The sequence below is a fragment of the Trifolium pratense genome, linkage group LG1, assembly GCF_020283565.1.
Source record: "Trifolium pratense cultivar HEN17-A07 linkage group LG1, ARS_RC_1.1, whole genome shotgun sequence".
Classification (NCBI taxonomy): domain Eukaryota; kingdom Viridiplantae; phylum Streptophyta; class Magnoliopsida; order Fabales; family Fabaceae; genus Trifolium; species Trifolium pratense.
In genome coordinates, this window is record NC_060059.1 from 10,027,896 (window position 1) to 10,047,882 (window position 19,987).

At 31.2% G+C, this 19,987-nt stretch overlaps 1 protein-coding gene across 2 annotated transcripts; it reads left to right on the forward strand.

Moving 5' to 3' along the window:
* Positions 1-1,791: 1,791 nt before the first annotated feature.
* LOC123920639 (geraniol 8-hydroxylase-like) lies at positions 1,792-10,209 on the forward strand. 2 transcript variants are annotated; one of them, XM_045972934.1, is made up of 4 exons: positions 1,792-1,857; positions 2,078-2,965; positions 3,067-3,775; positions 10,127-10,209. In XM_045972934.1, exons 2-3 carry the CDS (start codon positions 2,081-2,083, stop codon positions 3,649-3,651), a joined length of 1,470 nt encoding a protein of 489 aa, XP_045828890.1. In that variant the 5' UTR covers positions 1,792-1,857; positions 2,078-2,080; the 3' UTR covers positions 3,652-3,775; positions 10,127-10,209. The 2 variants fall into 2 exon arrangements, with proteins under 2 accessions (XP_045828890.1, XP_045828896.1); XM_045972940.1 differs by lacking the exon at positions 1,792-1,857 and adding an exon at positions 1,870-1,953 and having other exon boundaries at positions 2,063-2,965.
* Positions 10,210-19,987: the final 9,778 nt, after the last annotated feature.

Consider the following 19,987-nt stretch of genomic DNA (forward strand, 5'->3'; position numbering starts at 1 on the left):
TGTGCATGTTAGAATTAAAATTCTACGTATATCTAATGCACGATCAATTATTATAAACATAAAAAATGTATACAGGGTGTAATGGTCCGGGCTGTGGACCTAAAAGGGCAAAGGTAGGGTTGGTAAGCCAGCAATCATTTATACATGCATGTGAAAATAGTCATTTTAATATTTAAATGCGTGGTCCATGTAACATGTTGTTCACAGAGAAATGCTTATTGGGTACAAACCCAAAAAAAATATTTTTAGACACACACATAAAAATGATAAAAAGTTAAGATAAAATTTTAATTGTTACATCATTTAATCATTTTTCATTTAAATTTTTTTGTACATGTGTGTGACTAAATATTTTTTTCTTGTATCTGTGTCCAAGTAAGAATACCTGGTTGTTCATAATGTATATGGTTTTTTCTCTTTTCTAACCAAAAAATAAATAATATATATGGTCCGGATTAAATGCAGTTAAAATTTTGTCCGGTTAGCTTATTTTAATTGCAGGATATTGTATTATATATGTAGAGGTCGGAGATTTGGAGTTTGAACCCTGGTCATCACACTTATTTAGTTTATGAGTGAAATTTCTAATCACTAAGCCACTTGACAAAAACAATAATAAAATTACAGTAACTGCAAAAACACTTAAAAAGGAACACTTTCTTAATTTGATGTTACTATTCTAAACGAACACTTAAAAAGGAACTGATGGAGTATTTTATTTCATCAAATGACTAGTAATAAAAAAAACATGTTCAAAGATATTTTTTATCAAACTTATAGATTAGAGTGATTTCGTCTCATTATGAGGGTGTATATCGATTGAGCAAATCTAGTCGATCCGGTCAAACCCACTTAATCCAATTCAAAAAATTGGGGTGGGTCAGACAAGTGGGTGAATATGGATTAAGATCTGTTTGGTAACAATCTTTTCACCACAAGCTTTTAACTTATTTTACTGACTTATATCTTATTTTTCAGATACTATTTCAAGTAACTTATGGACTTATAACTTATATTTCATCGTTTTTTCTTCCATTTCTACCCTTATCATTTTACTTATATAATATAGTCATGTACATGTTCGATTCCTTTACTTCCGGGGCTTATATTTTTTACGTTTATATTTTGACACTATATATTTCAATTTCAATATCTATACTTGTACTAAATTCATTGTTCGAAACTTCGACCACGTCATAATAAACTGAAAGAAAATGCAATTGCCATTGCTTACATTTCAAAGATAATATTTACTACTCATAAATATAGAAAAATACATGTATATACAATATTAGTTTACATATAATGAAAATAAATATCTTACGTAAAAATAATGAAGATTAATATTGATTTGATCTGAAATAAAATTAAAATAGGATATAACTGTTTAAAAATTAAGTATAAATAAATAATTAAAATAAATAAATAATTATAAATAAATAAAGTTTCTTAAATATTAAATTAATATCAATTTTATTATGAAATAAAAATATCTTTTTATGTCATTTTACGTTTATCAGTTAGTTGAACCGTTAATTTTACCAAACACTTTAATTGGCTTAGCAGCTAGCCTGCTACCAATCATCAGTCATCAGCTATAAGGTATCAGTCGATCACCAGACATAAACTACCTTATCAACTATCCGCTATTTTTGCCAAACACAACCTTAATATTATTAGTCCCTACATTTGTTTACGGTAAAACCAATTTTTTTTTTACTGAACTTACGGTAAAACCCGGTAACCTTATCTCATTCCCATTCTATATAATATGATAAGTGCGTGAGTAGCAAACCAAGAGTAACAAGTCCTTTGGTAGTTTGGCATCCCTCTTGATTGATATCAAGCTTCTCAAAGGTAAACTCTTACCTTATTATACCTCTCATCTCTCTTTTTAGATTCTCATATATACAATATATGTACTATACTTAAACTTATGTGACAAGTCCTAATCTCTGGCTATAATATTCAATATCATATATTATTAACTATTAATTAATTAATTAATGTAACAATAAATTCAAAGTTCTTGCCCCCCTAGTGCTAACACAATACTTGGTTGCTCTGTTTATCTCAGACAATGGATTATGTTGGCAGTGGAATGCTTCTTTTGTTGACATGCATTGTCGCATGCTTCATTGGTTCACTTTATGCAAGAAGCAGAAAATCAAACTACAGACTTCCACCTGGACCTTCCATTTTCACTATTATGTCGCATGTTTTTGAATTATACTATAAGCCACAACAAACACTTGCTAAATTTGCTATGTTTTATGGTCCTGTTATGCTTATTAAGTTATGCACTGAGACCACTGTGATTATTTCATCATCAGATATGGCCAAAGAAATTCTTCATACTAATGATTCTTTGTTCACTGATAGATCTGTTCCTGATAACACAACTACTCATAATCACAACAATTTTAGCTTAGTCTTTCTCCCATTTTCACCTCTTTGGCAACACCTTAGAAAAATATGTCACAATAATTTATTCTCTAATAAGACTCTTGATGGAAGTCAAGAACTTAGACGTATGAAATTGAAAGATCTTCTTAATGATATGCATAAAAGCAGCTTAAAAGGTGAAACTGTTGATATTGGAAGAGCTGCTTTTAAAGCTTGCATTAATTTTTTGTCATATACTTTTGTGTCTCAAGATTTTGTTGAGTCATTGGATGATGAATATAAGGACATAGTTTCCACTTTATTGAGTGCTGTTGGAACACCAAACATTGCTGATCATTTCCCTATATTGAAGATTCTTGACCCACAAGGCATTAAAAGGCACACTACTAAATATGTTGCAAAAGTGTTCCATGCCTTAGATATCATAATTGACCAAAGAATGAAGCTAAGACAAAGTGAAGATTATGTATCAAAGAATGACATGTTAGACTCATTGTTGGACATTTCCAAAGAAGATAGCCAAAAGATGGACAAAAAACAGATTAAACATCTATTACTTGTATGTATTTTTCTCTCCCTATCTATATTATGTATGCTATTTTTTCCATAATATTTTACTTGAAATAATGACCTAACATGTAACTATTGTACTTTTAATAGGATCTGCTTGTGGCTGGAACAGAGACATCAGCATATGGATTAGAAAGGGCAATGACTCGATTAGTACACGATCCAAAGGCTATGTCAAAAGCAAGAAAGGAACTTGAGGAAACTATTGGATTAGGAAATCCAATTGAGGAATCCGACATTGACAGACTTCCATACTTAAACGCAGTGATAAAAGAGAGTTTGCGTTTACACCCTCCAGCTCCAATGTTGCTTCCTCGAAAAGCAAGAGTAGATGTGGAAATATCAGGTTACACAATTCCAAAAGGTGCACAAGTTCTGATCAATGAATGGGCTATTGGTAGAACAGACATATGGGATGATGCTGATTCGTTTTCACCTGAAAGATTTTTAGGATCTGAAATCGATGTCAAAGGTCGCCACTTTAAACTTACTCCGTTTGGTAGTGGAAGACGAATATGTCCCGGCTCACCACTTGCTGTTAGAATGTTACATTTGATGTTGGGATCATTAATCAATTCCTTTGATTGGAAACTTGAAAATAATATGGAAGCAAAGGATATGAACTTGGACAAACCTCTAAGAGCTATTCCAGTTGCACTAAACAAAGTATATTAAGTGATTAACTAATGAATGTAATCTCTTTGTGTAACACCTCTACTTTAAGGTGTGCAATTGTCTTTCTTTATTTTGATCTAAGCCAATTTAGTTTGTTGTTTGAGTCGGCTTATGTGCCTCCCATGTTGGAATATTTTACAGTATTCCAATAATATTATGTGGGCAAATATCTTTATATAATTATATTAGCTATTTATCAATTAGGAGCCTTAATTGATTAAGTGATCAAATAAAGTTAAAAGGCTAATTAGATTTCTATTTAGAATTAATTAAGTAATTAATTAATTGGATATGGTCTCAATATGAGTGGATGTCAGGATGGCCCATTTCGGAATAATGGGAACCCTAATTGGCCATCACACTATATATAGGCTATGGTCCCCAATATACCGGACACACTGCATATTGACTCTTCTCCCCATCAGAAGAGTCCTAAAGGCATAAGGAGTCCTGGTTGAGGAAGAACCACAAGCCAACGGATGCTCGTCGTCCGTCTCTCTCTCTTTGTGTTTCAGGATTACAACGGTTAGTTCATCTAATGGATTCGTCATCCAGGTATTCCTATTACTATGATCTTTGATAAATCAACATGTCGTAGATCCTATTTTATATACATGCTTGTATTTATTTGGCTTCCGCACTAAAGTAAGATTATAGATTTAATCTTTGTTATTAAGAGCATGTATATGATTAAATTATTAAGTTAATTCTAACAAGTGGTATCAGAGCGGGTCTTCATGTTTGATTTTTTGGGATTATGCATAATTTATGCTTGCGGTAATTGCTTGGGTTAATAAATCTCCTCGTGAACTCTAACTTTCGGGTAATCGATATGGCTGTGTATGCATTCTTTCTATTTTGTAAAGTCCAGTCGTCAATCTTTAGCACAATTATTTGTTGCATACATGATATTGTTCATGTGTATTTTTTGTTCTGTACAAATACTCCAATTTTTTGGGGGTCTTGTGTTTCAATTAAATTTACTTATTTTCATTTAGTTAAAGAAATAAGTATCGACTGTAGGCAATTTAAAGGCAATTCGAATCATGGAAAATTAGGAGATAACAAGAAAGTATTTTTGGTTATGATCATGAACGTGAAGTAGTTCAGTTTGATGAGAATTAAGCTTTTCTACATCAAGCATAAAGTTTTGCTTTAATTTTGAAGATTAATTTATTTGTAATCACATCTTCTTTTGTGATTACAGCTTTTTGGATTAATACATAATTTCATATGTATATAGTCTTATATAAATCCTGTAAAATTTTGAGTATAAAGATATATATAAGCATATTTGGATTTTGAGTTGCTTTTATAAAGCTATGGAAAATAAAATTCGGTTCATTTATATTCTATTTCAGAGTTTACACGTTTGTTTCTTTTGATTAGGTTTGGTTGTCATGATCATAATTTTGTGTAACTATAAGTAATAAGGATTTTATTACAGAAGTCTCAAATTTTGGTTTTGGTTTATGCCATTTGGTCTTTGGCAATTTTTTGAGCAAACGTGAATCGGTGGCTTTATTTAGGTTCAAAATTTAAGGAATTGTAATTATTCGGTATTTATTATGATCCGATCAATTAAGTTTGAAAATAAGGTTTTGAATATGATTCGAAGTTTAATTTCCTATTTGACATATCTATTTATTCACATTAATTTTGTACTTAAAGTTTATTTTGAGAAATAAGGTATATCAAGATTTAGTAAATATATATAAATATTTGATTATTATATTTTTGTATAAGAATAATTGCCGTCAAATAGCAATTAATAAGGATTCTCAAAATATTTTGATCCAATTTGATATGTACAAAAAATAAAGTTTTTGATTCTTTAAATTTTTGGGAAAATATAGATTCTATAATTATTTGTTTATTTATAGAATATAAAGTTTTGGTTTTCTTCTGTTTTGGAAAACACAAGTATAGAATTTTCATTCATTTATTTAAAGAATCATTTAGTATATGTGAATCAATTGTAGCATGAATATTTTTTGGTATATATAAAGATTTAATTTAATTCTAAATTAAATATTTGATTTATAGCATGTTTGAGTTTATTGTTATAAGTTTCTACAATAATTTTCTTTTATCATGCTCTTTGGATATATTTCATGCTAATTTAGGTTGCTTGTGAGTTTGTTCTCACACTAAGGGATGTCTTTTAATCTTGTGATTATCAGGTGACATCATAAGGAAAATGCCTACATTTTGTGGGTAGTGCCTTGTAAATTTAAGACTTTTCCCATTTGATTTAATAAATTGTCAGGTAATTTTAACTGTCTTGGTTGAAACAACAAGTTGCAAAAGTAACCTCTGTTGCGTAGATTTGATTCAGTTAGAATCACATAAGGATGTATAAAATTATTCATGCAAACTAGTTTGGTCTACCAAAAGGTAGACACAGTTCGGCCGAATAATTACATACATATATATTCAATTTATTAAATTGTCTAGTAATTTTGATTGAGCTGGTTGAAACAAAAAAAAAAAAAAAAAGTTGCCTAAAGCAACCTCCGGTGCGTAGACTATATTCAATTGAAATTATGAAAGATTTAGTATGAGATTATTCATGCGAGCTGTTACAGTCGGCCAAAAGGAAGACGTGCAGTTTGGCCGAATAATATACATACCTGTGATGATAAATGTGTAGTAATTATTAAGTTTATCCATGTGGGTAATGGTTGGTGTCAAAGACGCACATTATCTGACAGGACTTATTACCAACATTTGATCATTACGTTGAGAGTACCGCTTGCAGTTAATTCTTACAATCAAAGATTGGGGATTGATGGTGCGTTTGGTATCTTGTTTGTCTTATAATTTACAAATAAAGTTGAGCATGTCTCTATCATAATTTATTGATGTGCCTAATAAAGACGTGTTAGTGTAAATCCACATAAGTATTTAGTGAATTGCATTCACACTTATAATGGTAAACATGTGACGATTATAAGGATTTATTATTTTTTAATATTGATCGTCAGTGTTTGATCATTGTCATGAAATACCACTAGCAATTGATGTTATTTTTTAAGGGCTTGACATCAATGGTGTATTAGGTATTTTGGTGAGTAATTTTTTAGTTCTCTATAAACTAATATAGTTTATGTATCTGCAAAATCATGTTAGAATTTTAAATTCTTAAAATTCTAGCGCTTAGAAATAAAGGAAGAATATTGTGTTCTTGGATCTAAACTTATGTCAAGATGGAGAAACTCAAATTCTCTCACTATTCGGTAACCTTAAAGTGAGACTCAAGTATAAAAGGCGAGTATACTCCGAATGATATAGGTCATGATCATAAAGTTTTGAATCCCAGAGACATTTGAGGTATTATTTAAGATGACACAATTTTTTGTCATATTTTCTTTGCTTAAATTAAAGTGCTTCTAAAGCAATAAAGGGAAAAATAAGCTCTCGTCGAAGAGATAATATTTCATTCGGATCATTATGCAAAGAAAATCTCAAGAGCACATTAGGTAACTATTTAATCTTGATAAAGCGATATAATTTTGACAATCAAGTTACTTTGTCAAAAATTTAGCATATAGTGTTCTATTTGCACAATTAGTCTTATAACTATTAAAGTTAGAAATGTTTCTTTAATAGAAACATTTCATAAAGTGTGCAATAAAGAAACAGTTGAAGCAAGAGAAAATAAAATAGTGCTCATTATGTAAATACCGCAAAGGATAAAGGCAAATAAAGAATAATAAGAAAATTTGATCTAAACTGACAAATTTCCAATGATGTTGAAAGACACATTAATCTGGCGGGGAAATAAGTCGGTGAAGATTGATGGTTTTTTAACTATTTGTTAGATTGTTGTTACTAACTTATATTTGTATTTAAAAGACAATTTGGTGAATCATCATGTGAATTAAGCTTTGCTTTAATGTTATATATTCTTTATTATTATTTTAAACGAGGGATTCAATTTGTCTTTTAAATTCAAATATTATTATAATCAATTCAGTTATGACTTGTGACAATCTATAATTGTTGAAAATCTTGAGAAATATAAACTTTGGTCCCAAGTTAAGGAACATTTTGAGACAAAAACTACAAGTCTCTTGAAGATATTGAGTTTGGGGGAGAGATATGGTAAAAGAACAAAATTGAGTGAGGAAGAATTGGTTCTAAATCAATTCATATAGTTACTATTTATATAGTAAATTTGGATCCTCATAAGGACATTAATGTTCTTTCTCTCAATTAAGTTAAGAGATTAATTCATGAAGATCAAACTCAATACCTTCAAGAATTAAAGTATCAAGTGTCATAAAGTATTGATTGAAAAGAGACATCATATTCGTTTTATTTTGAAAACTCTATTAGGACAGTCACGACACTTGTTACTTATTATAGTTTTTTGGAGCTAAATAAGATGGATATCAAGATAGTGTTTCTCAATGGCAACATCAAGAAACACAATAAAGTGCAATCAGATGAAACTTTATGTCAATAGACACAAAGTAGATAATGTGCAAACAAAAGAAATCCATTAATTTGTTAAGAAAGTTGTCTCATTATTGATACCACAAAAGTCTCATAAGGTGATTGTCTCATTTGGTTTTTGAGATGTATATTATGGAGAGTTGTGGATTATACAGGTTCAGTGGGAGTATGTTTATATTCCAAATTTAATGTGTTGAATTTATTTTATTTAGTCAACAGTGATATATGATTGTTGTGCAAAATCAAGAAATCACTAACAAAAGTTTAGTGACAAAAGATCTTGGGCACATCTCTTTTGTATTGGGCATTTTGATACTTAGAATTCTCAATGTATCATTCGGTTATCACAAAAGAGTTATATCAATAAAGTTGAAAATAAATTCGACATGAAAGTCAACAAACTAAGGAATTGCCTTAATCATTAAGGGAGACTATTTAGTCTCAATTATTGATCAAAAGAAAATCTGGAAATTTAGAAAATAAAGTATTTTTTCATATGCTTTAGCATTGAGAAACTTATATACGGTCTTACTTATACACATTCGGAAATAGTGTATATAATAAGATCATTTGGCAGATACTTGAGCAATTCTAAATTTGAATTGTTGAAATGTGGCAACCATAAGGATTGTTATAGAGAACGATAATTTATGCTCACATATCGGAGATCTAACAATTTGGAGATCATTAGGATGTTTGACTCCGATCCTTTTAGAATGTCTATATTTAATGGACATTCTACCTCAAGAAATGACTATTGGTATTTATGTCACTTGGTTGCATAAAGTAAAAGGTTTTGAAAGACAAATTAAGTTATATGGTGACATAAATTAGTCAGATAATGTTGTTGTTGAATGATAGAACATACAAAGATAAAATTTATGCTAGCTGACTCACTAATCAAAGACGTGACACCTAAGGTCTTTCATATTATTTTTGTCACTAAGGATGTCTTGGATTAGTGGGAGTCTTTAATTTGTTGTGTTCTAACTTTGGTTTTTGATACTGATACAGATTTTGTTAAGGTTTTCTGCAGAAATAAAGTTTGAGGTTATTATTGTTAATAATCGGTTTTGTATCATTGGTGCAAATATTGAATTTGCAAACTTCAGTTTGATCTCACTAAAGTTTTCAGTTGGACCAGTTGGAAATAGGCATGATATAGAGATCACATTGCATGAAATTTCCATGCCACTCATCCATATCAGATCTATGTCGTCAAGTACATTGATGTGGTGGTCGTCGGGGTTCCGTCACGTTATACGTCAGTGACGACAGCCGCGGTGGTCCCATTATTGGTGTATGAGATGGACCAGATTGTAAAGTTGAAATCTAAAGATAAATAGCATTCGGATGCGCGCCTAAGGAACAATGATATAATTATAACGATATGTAGCCCAAGTGGGAGATTGTTGGAATATTTTACAGTATTCCAATAATATTATGTGGGCAAATATCTTTATATAATTATATTAGCTATTTATCAATTAGGAGCCTTAATTGATTAAGTGATCAAATAAAGTTAAAAGGCTAATTAGATTTCTATTTAGAATTAATTAAGTAATTAATTAATTGGATATGGTCTCAATATGAGTGGATGTCAGGATGGCCCATTTCGGAATAATGGGAACCCTAATTGGCCATCACACTATATATAGGCTATGGTCCCCAATATACCGGACACACTGCATATTGACTCTTCTCCCCATCAGAAGAGTCCTAAAGGCATAAGGAGTCCTGGTTGAGGAAGAACCACAAGCCAACGGATGCTCGTCGTCCGTCTCTCTCTCTTTGTGTTTCAGGATTACAACGGTTAGTTCATCTAATGGATTCGTCATCCAGGTATTCCTATTACTATGATCTTTGATAAATCAACATGTCGTAGATCCTATTTTATATACATGCTTGTATTTATTTGGCTTCCGCACTAAAGTAAGATTATAGATTTAATCTTTGTTATTAAGAGCATGTATATGATTAAATTATTAAGTTAATTCTAACATCCCACTCCCAGAGTTTGAAGCCTTTGTATGGGATGTAAAACAGGTTCGGCTTTAATCAATAAATATTGAAAATTTACCTCTTTATTGTTCTGAAGATTCTCTTGTACGGTTTCCGTTTTTGTATTAATTAATATATAATATAATATATTGTACAACATATATATATATATATATATATATATATATATATATATATATAGAGAGAGAGAGAGAGAGAGAGAGAGAGAGAGAGGAAGGATCAATTGACTCCAAGAGTAAGTTTATTGAGTTTTTTGGAGGCTATCATTGTTCCAATAACTATTGATTGATGAATTCTAGTATTGACCTTTACATTATAATTTTTTAGAGACTAGCTATCCCTTGTTTTCTTTAATCGATTATTATAAAAGAAAAGTGGAAGAAATATTTTTACTTTTTATGGGATGGGAACAATGGATGTGGCAACAACGGAACAACCTTGAGAGAATTATAGAGACGTATAGATATGTAATGGAGTTAGGGCACCGCCGCGTCTACAAAGAAGAGATATGTAATAAGAACATGCTTAGGAGGGACAATAGTTAAATATGCATAAGTCTTTTCTTATGTATGGTGCATAAGTCATTCACAGCCATCAGATGATTTTACACATGTAATAATCATAACCAAAGAACTTTATATTTTTGCTCGCTCAATTCAGCCACATTTTACATGCGATTCGATCACCGATTTCGAAAATTAATACCGGAAACATTCATAAAATCGAACGACGATCAAAACGGTATAAAGAACGTCGAGTTTCGTTGATTATTGAGGGAGAACGAACCGGGTCGACGAACCGGGTCGTTGTGACCCGTTTCTGCAGAAAATGGGTGAAGAAGATGATGAACAGTGACGCGCGTCCACGCCCACTCTCACTGGAGGTGCGTGGGGGCGCGTGCGGTGCCAAGGAGACTCCAAATTTTTTTATTATTTTTACATAAAAATAGTAAATAATTTTCTGAGAATTTTGGGACCAGTTTGGTATTTTTCTGAGACCTGGAACTATTTGTAGTTAATTAAATGAGGTAAATATACTTTTATAAATATAAGATATTAATAAAATTTTCCCAAAATTTTATTTAGGGTATTTTGAATTATTTGGAACGGTTGGGGGTACCTCACTCTCTTCGGTTTTATATCGTCTTAAAAATTTAAATTTATTTCACAATTTTTATTAAGGGTTAAATATGTTTTTGGAGAACAACTCTTTGAAACCATTCCACAGCAAACATGGTTTTATACCGTTATACACTGAAACCATTAGTCTAGTTAAATGGTTTCATGGCGTTATACACCGAAACCATTATTATAGTTAAATGGTTTTATATGAGCATTAGTGTCTAGGCATGACAATGGGGCGGGGCGGGGACGGGTTTTGCCCTCCTCAAACCCAAACCCATAAAGTTCGGGTTTCCCCAAACCCATCCCAAATTCGAGCGAGGATAAAAATGATTATCCCAAACCCATACCCAACGGGGATCGGGTATCCCCATCGGGTTTCGGGTATCCCCATTACGCCCATTTCCACATGAATTTAGATTATATTTTAGTATTTTTTTATTAAGAAAAAAAGTTAAATGTCCAAAATTATTTTCTCTCAACAATATTTTTTTAAATAAAGAAAAAAAATAGAGAAAATAGATTGTTTAATACTCAAATTAAAATAAAAAATAAATATATGAACGTAATTTAATAGATTGTTTAAACGTTTCTAATTTAAATTAGGTGAAATCTAATTTTTAGTATAAGCGGGGCGGGTTCGGGGACGGGTTCGAGCTGGGTATCAATGTACCCATTACCCGCCCCAAACCCATCTTTTGAAATCGGGGAAAACCCAAACCCAAACCCAGTCAACTCGGGTTTTTCCCGTCAAAGCGGGTATGGTTTGGGTGGGTACCCGCGGGTATGGGTTTTATTGCCATGCCTATTAGTGTCAAGATGTTATACACTGAAACCATTAGTCTTGTTAATTGGTTTCAAGATGTTATACACTGAAACCATTTGTCTAGTTAAATGGTTTGATACTGTTATACACTGAAACCATTATTATAGTTAAATGGTTTTATATGAGCATTAGTGCCAATATGTTATACATTGAAACCATTAGTCCTTTTAATTGGTTTCAAGATGTTATACACTAAAACCATTTGTCTAGTTAAATGGTTTCATATTGTTATACACTGAAACCATTATTCTAGTTAAATGGTTTCATAGCGTTATACACTGAAACCATTAGTCTTGTTATTTGGTTTCAAGATGTTATACACTGAAACCATTAGTCTAGTTAAATGGTTTCATAGCGTTATACACTGAAACCATTATTTTAGTTAAATTGTTTCATATGAGCATTAGTGTCAAGATGTTATACATTGAAACCATTGTTATTAAGTAAAACATCACATAACCATTTTACAAAATCATGCTACATAAAGCAAAAAATCATATAAAGCAATTAAGGTTAGTTTAGTTGAAAAAAATTTGGATAGTATGCATGAGATATTAGATTCGATCATTTTTTTATTGTAAAGAAAAATCGATATATATATATATATATGTAATTAATGTATGAAATTTTATTTATATTGTGATTATGATTGATAAAACTTAAAATTAAATTGTATGTTTGACAAGTATGTTTTATATATACATGAACCATTCGTTATTATGTTGAGCTTCGAGGGGGTGTATGACGAAAATTAATTAAAAATGGATTTTTATAATATATACTTCAAAGGAACAAAAATTATTATTTAATTGGAAACGGGGGGCGCGCTAGAAATTTGGAGGGATGCGCTAGAAGTTTGGAGGAGGGAAAAAAATTGGGGGCGCGCTAGAAATCTAGGGGAGGAAAAAAAATTGGGGTCTCACAAGAAAATTTAGGAGAAAAAGGAAGAAAAAAATTGGGGGGTACGCTAAGCAAAAGGGGGGGCACAAGTAATGGGGTAGTATATGGGGGGCGTGCGAGTAATGGATTGCCTAATTTTGGGCTTGAGCTGACCTTTGGTTGACTTTTGGTGTAGGAAGCAAATATGGTGGGTGTAGGAAGCAAGTTTATGCATGGTGCATAAGTTTGGGCTTATGCACCATAACCATACCCCTTAGGAGGAAGAAGAGACTCGAAAGAGGACCATGTGAGTCGCAGATTCCGAGAAAAATAGTAGTATAATTTAGTAGTGAGTGTGGGATAGTATAATCTAGGGTTTACATAACATGATTAATAATTAATTTCGATCATTAGATTAAAATAAAATAGATGGTTGTGATTTGGAGTAACTCAATACATTTACTTTAAGAGTCAACGGATCCCTCCTCTTAATTCAAATATTTTTGTTGATAAGAATATATAATTCAAATATTAAACCAATCATATAAAATAATTAATTAATTTTTTAGGTTTATTATTATGTTATATGTAATAAATTTTTAACGTCGTATAATTAACAGTGACTATTATCCATTAAAAGATCCATAAAATAAAAAGATGAATTCTCTCGGTACCGGATCTCGAACCAAGTTTCTCTAGGTTGTGAAACAACTCCTCAACCAAGTGACCTAATTTGTACTTTCCAGGGCATGTGATTTCAAATCAACCTAGGAGTCTATGACGTACATATATGCCGTCACAAAAACAACAATATGTGCCGTCACATATAATTAACCATTATGCATGGTGTACCACCTTTATAATTAGTCTATCATAGACAAGTGATATATCGAATATGAATTTTACAAAATTTATTATTGGATTGAAAGTTTATATCCTATAGATTATCCATAAATTTTTTAAATATTTTTGAAAATCATTTGATATGTAATTGAGAATCATCAAGATTTACGTTATTTAATAAACCGTTAATTTTGATGTGTCTCAATAACATATCAAATGATTTTCAATTTTTCTAAATTTGTCTATGGATGATCGATATGATCTAAACTTTCAATTCAACGGTAAATTTTATAAAATTCGTATTTATTATAATGTTATTTGTGACTGGTCCACCATGAACCACTTGATGAAGTGATTCATATTAGAATTTACCCACAATATATAGACAAAAGAAATTATGAAAAGTTTTTTTTCTTTCACAATAATATTAAAGTAATGAGTGATAAAATAATTGAATATCATTGTTATTGTTGTCTTTTACCGTACTTTGATATATCTTGATCACGCTTTCCATGAGGTCCAATTTTTTTATACCGTAAATAAAATAAATAGGCAACATGTGACGCTATAAGGTCGATGTCTAATAATGTGTGGGTATACTTACATGGATCTTAATAAGTAGATGGTCTCATTCGAATGGTACGTTGCTCTTCCATCGGGCCAAGTCCTTCCCTGCACGCATTTAGTTGTTTAAAACGATTATTTTTTTTGTTAACTATTAGTATTCGGTTCATTGAACCGTTTAATATATATAATTTAGGATCAGTTCTGACATCAAGTGGTGAGGATTAAATCGTAATTCTCTATACAAAATTCAGTGTCAATCACTATGCAACTAACGATTGTTTATTTAATACGATTTTAAATTAAATAATTAGGTTTGATTTAATGATGAAAGAATTGAGTATTATAAAAGATTCTGAGTTTAATTCTCAGTTTCATTATAAAAAATAAAATAAAAAACGATTTTAAGTTTAACAACAATAAGTGAACTAAAATCTTATGAAAGGATTATAAGGTAGAATTAGCTAATGAAATACACAACAAATACTCGAGTGTGACTTGGTGCTTTCTCACTATCGGCCCTAATTTTTTTTTACTCTCTAACCTTTCTTTGTCATTCATCCATTGGAGAGGGGGTGATTTTGGTCATTTTTTTTTAATCCGAAATCACCCTCTTCATCGTTTCTTATCGTTATCCATTTAAATAAGTGTAATTCACATATATTTGAATTATTATTTTTCTATTTTTGTCACCTAACGTTGTTTGGTTTGTTCGTCGTTTTGTGTGACATTTTTTTGGTTATCCCGTCTTAGTGCGGTGTTTTGTTTGATCAAAGTGATAGATAAACATTGACTCGTTATACATGTTCAAATTAAATAATGATATACAAATTTAGAGGCATAGATACAATAGTTCGAGTGAGGCTTATGGTTGTTATCACCGAGGATTTTCTCTGAACTTCGCAAATTTTTTGTTAGAATGTGGCAGAATCGGTCATCTCAAAGACCACATAAAGTCGAACTTTTGTGCGAACACATGCAAATATCATTTTTCCGAAGTTGGATGCCATCAAAGACTGTGGATCTCAAATTATTTTTGACACACTATGTTTATTTAGGTAGATTTACAAAAGAGAGAAATAAGAAGATGGAAAAATTTAGTCTGGTTGTTAAGATTTAGGTTTGTTAACGCTATATTGTCGGCTAATTTTTTTATATGTATCTCTATTGAGTATTTAACTATTTTCATCTCTTGTATTGTTTCTATTTAGCATATGAACGAAGTTTATTTTTTTTGCCATGAGAACGAAGTTTATTTTATTGTAAAAAAAAAATGATGCTATAAATAAGGACGTCGATGTCCAATAATGTGGGTATACATGGATCTTATTAAGTGGACGATCTCATTCAAATGGTACGTTGGTCTTCTTCCACCAGGCCAAGTCCTTCCCCACATTTAGTTGTTTAAAACGATTTTAAATTACGCTACTATAGGTAGAGTGACTATGCTGTTATGGAGTATATGGCATAACCGGAATGATAAAATTTGGAACGATAATGTTAGAAGCCCAAACCAAATTGGCCGGGCTGCGTTTGATCAGTGGAACGAGTGGATTGCCGTCCATAAGTTGCGAAGTAACGATGATCATGATGTTCCGCTTGTCAGCACCATTCGGTGGGAAAAACCTCGTATAGGATGGTTAAAGTGCAATGTAGATGCAGCATTTTTTGTCGGTGCAGGTAGGACCGCGATGGGTGCTTGTTTTCGTAATAATTCTGGTGAGTTTATGGCTGGAATTACGCAGTGGCAACAACTGACTTTATCAACAGAGGAGGGTGAAGCATGGGCACTATTGCAAGCTATGAATGAAGCTAAGAGTAGAGGTTTTGAAAGCGTCCAGTTTGAAAGTGACTCTCAAGTGTTGGTTGATGCTATTCGTACCAAACGGCGAGGCAATTTAGAGTTTCTTTCAATCGTTAATGAAATTATTCTTGTTATGTTATCATGTGTGAACTTTGAAGTTAAGTTTATTAGGAGACAAGTGAATTCGGTTGCTCACACCTTAGCTAGGGCGGCCAATTCTTGGACTAGTTTCCATAGATTTGAGATTATTCCTTCATGTATTGAACTTTTGATAATTAATGAAATGCAGTAAGTTTGTTTGGTTCAAAAAAAAAAAACGATTTTAAATTAAGCCATTAGATTTAGTTTAGTGATAAGAGATTTGAGTAGTATTAAGTTCATTCTCAGATCCATCGTAAATCCAAAGAAGAAAATGATTTTAGGTTTAACAACAATATTGCTATGACGAACAAAAATCTCACGAAAGGATCATAAAGTAGAACAAAAATCTCAATTTTAAGAACAAAATATAGGACCTTGTTAAATAGATCTTTTTCGATGCCCCTAATTATTGATCAGACATATATAAGTTATTTATTCAACTTATAAAAAGTGTGGTTTTTTTTTCTTCTTAAAATTGAGACCAAAAAGGGAGTATATATATATATATATATATATATATATATATATATATATATATATATAGGGGTTTTCTAACTTAGACCCTAGTTAGGTCTAAGTTAGCAAGGTGCACCTTTTCAATTGGACCAAAATACTTATTCTTTTAATTTTTGAAAGAATAGAGCAACAGGGGCATTTCTGTAATTTTACCAACCATATACACGCGCCCCACCGTCCGAAACCATTAATAGACGCGGATCCAGTGTCGCGCGCGTACCGAAGGACCATGGTTACAGACCGTTGATTTCCATCAGACAGCCAAGATCTGATCTCATCAAGACTGTCTGATCAATCAGACAGCCCAGATCATCCTGATCCATCAGATTCCAGCGCCTGCGACACACTGGATTACAACCTGGAGAGAGAAACATTTGCTTTTTAAAAGTAGGACACGTGTCAGAAAATGGTTGGCTGGACGTGATTTTTGTTCATTTAATACTTTGAACTCAATTATTTCGTTGTAAATTAATTTTTTATTTTTTTATTTTTATACCAAAATTCATAATTTTTTTTTGTCTACAAATAGAGACTTGGTTCGTTTGATTTGGACACCGAAAAAAAAACGCAATTTTTCACTACCTTAATCTCATTTTTTGTCTACTAAATACGTTACTTGTGTGTTGTAATTTAACACGCACCACTCAACCAACTCACTGAAACCATTATACCAGGAAAATAGTAGATAATATTCTGGAACTTTTGGTATATTTTATGAAATTTTTGGAGACCTGAAACTATTTTTAGTTAATTAAATGAGATAAAACGGTAATTAAAAACTAATGTTTGCTTCTGAAACCATTTTACTGGTAGAATGGTTGCACATAGTTGTATTCTGAAACCATTTTACTGGTAGAATGGTTTCAATGAGTAATTTATTAATTGTGTTTGCTTCTGAAACCATTTATCTGGTACAATGGTTTCAGAGAGTTGTAATCTGAAACCATTTTGCTGGTAGAATGGTTTCAGTAAGTTGATTATTAGTTATTTGCTTCTGAAACCATTTAGCTTGTAGAATGGTTGCACATAGTTGTATTCTGAAACCATTTTACTGGTAGAATGGTTTCAGTGAGTAATTTATTAATTGTGTTTGCTTCTGAAACCATTTATCTGGTACAATGGTTTCAGAGAGTTGTAATCTGAAACCATTTTGCTGGTAGAATGGTTTCAGTAAGTTGATTATTAGTTATTTGCTTCTGAAACCATTTAGCTTGTAGAATGGTTTCAGAGATTTGTACTCTGAAACCATTTTCCTGGTAGAATGGTTTCAGTGAGTTGATGTAAGGTAGTGAAAAATGAGATTAAGGTAGTGAAAAATTGGGTTTTTTTTTCTGTGTCCAAATCAAACGAACCAAGTCTCTATTTGTAGAGAAAAAAAAATTATGAATTTTGGTATAAAAATAAAAAAATAAAAAATTAATTTACAATGAAATAATTGAGTTTAAAGTATTAAATGAAAAAAAAATTAACGCAGCCAATCATATGCTGACACGTGGCCTTTCTTTTTTAAAAGGTTTCTCTCTCCGCGTGTGGCCTTCACCCACGCGCGCCTGTCGGCGCGTGTGATGCACGCGCTTGGATTTTGTGCAATCACACGCTGCCACGTGTCCTGGGGGGTGGGAAAAGAAGGTGGGGGCGCGTGTACTGTTGGGTAAATTACAGAAATGCCCCTGTTGCTCTATTCTTTCAAAAATTAAAAAAATGGATATTTTTGTCCAACTGAAAAGGTGCACCTTGCTAACTTAGACCCAACTGGGTCTAAGTTAGCAGCCCCCATATATATATATATATCATATGAAAATGATTACAGTTTGTAAATTAAAATTATTAAACAATATATCATATTAAGCTTTAATAAATATTTTAACTAACAAATGCTAATTTTAATTTTTCATCTAAATAAACTATCAAAACTTGAATTGCAATAGTAAAAATTAGTATGAGCTGTTTAAATAAAATAATATATTAAAAGGAATAATGATTTTGTTAACAAAATAATAAATGTCAACTATTATATTAAAGATAAATAAAACTCATCATGGTAACAAACAACGAAATTAAACTCAACTCTTAAAATAAGATAATTAAGCAAATGAAAAGGACCAATTATAGGTAATTAAGCCATCTCTTTCTCAAATACTCTGATTGATAGGGATTTGGTCATATTAACAGCATGATTAGGCAAGGCAAGTGGAACAACTAATTGAGGGGTAACCCGACTACGGAATGTACAAATCAACACAAGCATATTTTTTTTATGCATATATAGCATCCAGATAGGCGCGTTCCGCTGTCAAGGTGTCTATTATGCAAACTTATGTAAAACAAAAATAATATGACGAATTTGTTAATAAAAAATTTTATTGCTAAAAAAAAGATTAAGGGTATTGTTGGTATTATGAAAACTTACTATTAGATAATTTATTTTTTTAAATAGCAAATATATTATATATTAACATAAAATATAAAAAAAGTATAAGAGGAGGTTTAAAAAACTAAAGAGATATTAGAAGTACACTCCACCAAAACGCAATCAATTTAAGGTAAAACACGTAAACAAACCGACAAATAAACCTAAAAAAGAAACATGCTATTAGAATAGATAGTACTAGTTTTGTCAAAAAAAATAAAGGCTTAACTATACATTTGGTCCCTTACGTTTATTTTAGGTTTCAATTTAGTCTCTTACGTTTAAAAAGTATCAATTTGGTCCCTTACGTTTATTTTATGTTTCAAGTTATTCTTTTTCGTCAATTTTGTCACATGTAGCAGCCAATTTGCATATGTGGACTGACACGTGACACTTTGACACACTGACACGTGTACTGTTCAAACGATGTTAGTGACAAAACTAACGGAAAGGACTAACTTGAAACCTAAATTAAACGTAAGAGACCAAATTAATACTTTTTAAACGTAAGACACCAAATTGAAACCTAAAATAAACGTAAGAGACCAAATGTGTAATTAAGCCAAAAATAAAATAAAAACTAGATAGTAATGGTAAGATCAATTAACAACATGATAAACACTAATAATATTACAGAGGGTTGGGCAATTTTTCTTTTTTTTCCCAAAATAAACACTAATAATTAAATCACAAGATACATTGATATCGATGGTCATATTAACAACATGATTAGGAAAAAGACAAGACAA